The 6,000-nt window shown below is 41.6% G+C and overlaps 1 protein-coding gene across 1 annotated transcript in view; it reads left to right on the top strand.

Annotated features, from left to right (window-relative positions):
- Positions 1 to 1,086: 1,086 nt before the first annotated feature.
- Positions 1,087 to 6,000, top strand: part of LOC126235313 (circadian clock-controlled protein daywake-like) — a 69,417-nt gene continuing 64,503 nt past the window's right edge. The window contains exon 1 of the mRNA XM_049944035.1: positions 1,087 to 1,204. Coding sequence (XP_049799992.1) covers positions 1,087 to 1,204 — 118 coding nt within the window. The remainder of the gene's footprint in view (positions 1,205 to 6,000) is intronic.

Raw genomic sequence — 6,000 nt, 5'->3', positions numbered from 1 at the left:
GAGTTTGCGATTATCGAAATTTCAGATTATCTTAGATGTACTTTTGGTTCCAACTGATCCATAGTGAGGAGATCCTCCAGAATGTAGGACATGTCAGAAGAACAAGAATACGCAATAAATATTTAAAAAAAAACATACGAGTATGGTAATGAACCTTCCACAGATTCACAGTGGAATGATTGTCTTGAATGCGGAATGAGTAGAAAAAATTTCAAATGTGTTTTCATTTATGAGGTGACAAATACTGAGTACAACAATCATTTTACATCACTTGCTCACAATGATCTCATTACTACACTGAATTTTTTTACAGAAGTCACATTGTACTAAATATTAGCATTGTTTTGTTTTATTAGTCACACACAACACACACACACACACACACACACACACACACACACACACACGAGTGTTTCTTTAAAGCAGTTCATCAATGGAGTAGAAGGAGCTGGCCTCTTAAACTGAACTTTACTGGTAGTTAAACTTTTTATGGCTGGTGGCACGTTACAGAAAATCTGTATTTCTGAATAATGGACACCTTTTTGGACTGAAATAAGTTACTTTAAATCTTTGTGAATATTAGTCTTATATGTAGTACTGATTCCATGAACTGAGGTGCTGGTTTGAAAAAGAGAAAGCCTATAGTTTCGATAACAAACTTCTTTAAGGAATAAATATATTTATTCACCATAAATGGCCGTAACTTCTGATTGCACTGCCTCAAAAGCTAAAATTTTTCACACCGCCAAGGGACTGTAGACCTTAGTATGTGACAAATTTCGTGATACCTCCACCCATTCTTCAGAGAAAGAGCTTAAATTTCAGACAGACAGATGTAGGACCGACAAAGTGATCCTACATGAGTTCCGTTTTTTACCGGTTGAGGCACTGAACCCTTAAAACGGGCAACGGACATTGCAGAATAACGTTTGCCAGGGACAGCGTGGCGAAGTGGAGCAACGCGAAGCAGCGGCACGGCGGGGCCAGTGTGTGTGCCGCGGCTGCGGCTGGTATGTGTGTCGGTCCTGAGCCAGCAGCTGCGGGGGCGATAAGAGGGCCGGCAGGGGGCGGCGCCGCCCACACGCCATGGCGCAGCCCCGACCACGACCGCCACACCAGCTGCTGCGGCACGGCCGCCTCGCCGCCGCCCTGGCGGTCACGTTTGCCGCTCTCGCCGCCGCCCATCACCTGCCGCCCACCATACGTAAGTCGTCGTCTGCACAGGCACGACACGGCACGCCGCAGCTGCTATCAACGAAGCTTAGTCAGTGGTCGTGGTGTCTTAGTATTTTCGCACAGTATGTTAAAAACTCAGTCAATAATGTCAGACTTATGCAGTGGTTGTATCAGTAGCGTTGTTTCGTCTAGACATCATACGCTGGGCTAGAAAAAGCGCATAGGTCTATTTCAATAAACAAAGTTGATGTTTCCAGTTCGTTGGTTAAGAAGGTTGCGGAAACATGTCAATCATTCTAATTGCCGTTAGGAAGCAGTTCGTCTAATATCATATAACCGTCTACATATCTACATACATTCTCCGCTAGCCACCAAGCGGTGTGTGGCGGATGGCACAATTCGCGCCAAAGTCATATTTCCCCCCTCTGTTCCCCTCGCGGACTGCGCGAGGGAAAAACCACTGTCTGAACGCCTCAGTACGAGCTCTTATTTCCCTTATCTTTGAATGATGATCATTACGCGATTTGAAAGTTGGTTGTAATAATGTACGCTCTACATCCTCAGTGAAGATTGGATTTCGGAATTTAGTGAGCAGCTCGTTCTGTTTAGCGCGTCGTCTATCTGCAAGTGTGTCCCACTTTAAACTTTCTATGAGATTTGTAACGCTCTCGCGATGGCTAAAGTACCAGTCACGAATCTTTCTGCTCTTCTTTGGACTTCTCAATCTCTTGAATCAGACACAACTGGTAAAGGTCCCATACAGACGAACAATACTCTTAAACAACATTGGTGAGGGTAAGTGTGCTATATACAATTCTGATCCAACTAGTTTCGCGGCGTTAGTGCCACATCTTTAGGGTTACAGATGTCTGCAAATTAGAGTAAAAAAGAATAATGACCCTGTTTCGGTTAAAATTTAGTTGTACTTTACAAAAAACTATATAGGAAAAATTATATACTCACATTTATAATTTATTCCAAATGATAAGCAGTAGATGATGCATCATTCTTTGTCCATATGTGTTAAAACTGACCGTCAAAAGGTCCGTAGTCCAATTTAAAACAGAGCAAGATGCAGGGAACACCGTCCAGATACAGGAAAACTTAGAATAAGAATAAAGTGGTAAACCAACCGGATGTCGAAGATAAAACAAATGATGTGTAGGTGGTGAAAGCTACATCCATAGGGGCAAAGTAAAATAAATCTCAAACCAGTGTTTATATGATTGTGCGATAAGTTACGTTTGGATAAAATGCTGCGTACCGTCATCTAAATAAACGAACTGGAGAAAGGAGAACATAATATCTTGTGTAGACATACCTAAGGCTTAACATCGTCTCACAATGCTGAACAATTCTAGAGGTCAAACACCGAACAGCGGATTAAAGAAATGCGATTTCAGGGACGACTGTCAAATAACTGCTTGTAAAAATGGTTTGGATTAGAGAATAGACCGCTGTAGTAGGTTATTCTATCTATGCAGTCTAAATTTGCTAAAATCTTGCGACGGCGCAACTCTAGTTGCCCCAATAAGCATGGTTACCCCTTGTCTTTAATAAATAAAATAACAATTGCATTTCAGGCTCTTCTGCATTTCACATGTTAAATTACTTGTAAAGATGGTACCCAACTTTCTCTGCCACTGTTTACGATTCTATTTCCACCTTCCGCGGCATACGTTCTAACGCGCATGCGCCCGATTTCCTTATCGGCTTATTAGTTCGTCTAGGTGATCACTGCGGACTTCATGTTGTCAGGACACTTTCTGCATTTTAATGTCTCGATCTCTTCGAGAATCTTGAGATTATGTCCCTTTCTTCCCCGATGAAGAATTTTTTAATTATTTTGCAAATTTGTAATGGTGTGTCCCTCCTCACGCAGATGATTACTTAAAACTGCTTTCGAGGTAGCTAGATTAAAGTGTTCTTTAAATCTCGTGCAGTAGCTTCTGCCTGTTTATCCAATGTATTTCATAGGACAATTGTCCCACGAGATGCAATATATCATCCCAGTAGTATTATCCACGGGTAGAGTTTTCTTTGTGCCTATAGTTCATCCCTACGTTCTGTGATATAAAAACGGCAGTTGCATGTTGCTCTGTCGTAATTGTGACCGAAATTTCTTTTCAACAAGTAGGAAAGTAAATGAGGTGGAAAAATGGGATTTTACTCTCATATATAGCGCCATAATATGAGCTCTATCTACAAATCAAAGCTGGTCATTCAGTGGCGTCTGTTAAATGATTGAAGGTTAGGAACCTACGGTCTCTAATTATGCGTTATGGAGTAGTTTGCAGCTCATGTATTACAAATGTTACGTATTACCACTAAGGGATATGGATTTTGATACCATAATACGTCAATTAACAGACTGTTATACTCTGATAAGTTACAAGACCCACACTATGTGCAATGCAACAACCGCCAGGCAAAGCACTTTCACTTTTCTTGTACACAGGTGTTGAAAACGATCTACATCGCAATCACGTCAGACCGTGCAGCGACGCTACACGAAATGTCTCACATTTTCTAAATATCCAAGGACACTGGCGTAAAAAAATCAGCAGCTGCGACGTTCTACAGACCAGGTGCATGAAAGTGTCGATTTGAATCTCTGTTAAGAAGCTTTTTCAGTAACAGAGAAGACATTGGGCAACATTTCTGGAACTGGGCTGTAACGTTATTTATGTAATTTTATTTGAACTCGTTGGCTGTTAGATACTTGTTAAACTATACTAAAGTTATAAGTTGACAGGTTTATTTTTGATATCAATATGTAGCTGTTACGATTCCAGAGACACGTCTAATATGCAAACATTCAATTATACGTCAGTTAGACGTTAGACATCGCGCTTCCACATAAAAGTATCAGGCAAATTTCCCTGAACAACACAGAAAACTTTCCTGGTAAGGCATGTACCTATCCCGTAAATTATAGCAATAAATACTATCGCATTTCGTTCCCGCTACATTTCCGATGCAGGAGCAGATAAAAAAAAAAAAATAGAACCTATGATATCTTGCTTACCACAGTTTTTCTGATTGTTTCCATTATCTTTGTTCGTTACATGGATTCTTATGAAGCATCAGAAGATAACCAAAAGAGGTTACATATTACATAAGCTCAGTAGAAAGTGTAGCGAGAGACTTTAAGAGGAGGCTGTCTCCGGCAGTAAAAGTAACAAAAACGATAATATCGATTTATGTAATAAATGTATATTTTTGTAACTTACGTAAGATATGTGTGTAAATAAAATAATTGACAAGCCACGATCGCTTCAATCGTTTATTAGATGACCGGTTTCACCACTCTGAAGGTGCCATAAGATCTGTGAAGGTATAACATAACAGGTTTGAGGGAGGGCTTACATGAGTTAACTATATACATTACAATTACTACAGACCCACATACCTGACACGTGGCTCTGAGCACTATGGGACTCAACTGCTGTGGTCATTAGTCCCCTAGAACTTAGAACTACTTAAACCTAACTAACCTAAGGACATCACACACATCCATGCCCGAGGCAGGATTCGAACCTGCGACCGTAGCAGTCGCACGGTTCCGGACTGCGCGCCTAGAACCGCGAGACCACCGCGGCCCCTGAAACGTGGATTAACATTTATAAAACCATATGGACATCACGGCACATGAGGTAGACCATCTGATAAAAATCATTGTCACAACCAATAAAAAATAACAAAAAACTGCTCTCATGGTCGTTCTTCCCATAAACTATAAAACTGAAGTCACCAGATGAAACTACCACTGCTCGCCTATCACCGGTCGGCATCATCACTGCCCTATTAGGCGCAGGCTTACCTGCTGTGATTCTAGCGGTTCACAACCGGCCACCAGATAGCGCTTTCCAAGCAGTGCACACACAGTCTCACGGTATAACCACTCATTACTATTAAAACAACTTTACTATAACTGCTTGTCACATACCCATGCAAAGCCCACATTTGCGCATACATTTCCCGTACATACTACAATCAGTATAAAAGTACGTCAAGTACAAAGTAATAGCATCTGATGAACAGACATTATCCATTAGCGCCTTACGAAACTGCATATTGTAATTTACCTTTATTCATATAAGGATGTCAGGAATATGCACACAGAAAGCTGTTCATAACACGACTTAGGTACAATGTGACGAGCGATAAAAACCTGTATACTGGGCTTTACCTGTCTGGGCACTATGATCTTAGGTATTGTAAGCGCTAAAAAAGAACAGCTTTCTGTGTGCATATTCCTGACGTCCTTATATGAATAAAGGTAAATTATAATATGTAGTTTTGTAAGGCGCTAATGGATAATGTCTGTGCCTCAGATGCTTTTACTACTTTTCTGAAATCGATGTTGTTCAAAATGTGTGTGAAATCTTATGGGATTTAACTGCTAAGGTCATCAGTCCATAAGCTTACACACTACTTAACCTAAATTATCCTAGTGACAAACACACACACACACACATGCCCGAGGGAGGACTCTAACCTCCGCCGGGACCTGCCGCACAGTCTATGACCGCCGGCCGAAGTGACCGTGCGGTTAAAGGCGCTGCAGTCTGGAACCGCAAGACCGCTACGGTCGCAGGTTCGAATCCTGCCTCGGGCATGGATGTTTGTGATGTCCTTAGGTTAGTTAGGTTTAACTAGTTCTAAGTTCTAGGGGACTAATGACCTCAGCAGTTGAGTCCCATAGTGCTCAGAGCCATTTGAACCAGCCAGTCTATGACCGCAGCGCCTTGACCGCTCGGCTAATCCCGCGCGGCGAAATCGCTGTTGTCTTTGTTCGTCACTTTACGGGGCATTTCTTCT

The sequence above is a fragment of the Schistocerca nitens genome, chromosome 2 (assembly GCF_023898315.1).
Source record: "Schistocerca nitens isolate TAMUIC-IGC-003100 chromosome 2, iqSchNite1.1, whole genome shotgun sequence".
Lineage (NCBI taxonomy): Eukaryota > Metazoa > Arthropoda > Insecta > Orthoptera > Acrididae > Schistocerca > Schistocerca nitens.
Note: the sequence above shows the minus strand (reverse complement) of the source record. Positions and strands in the feature narration are given on the sequence as shown.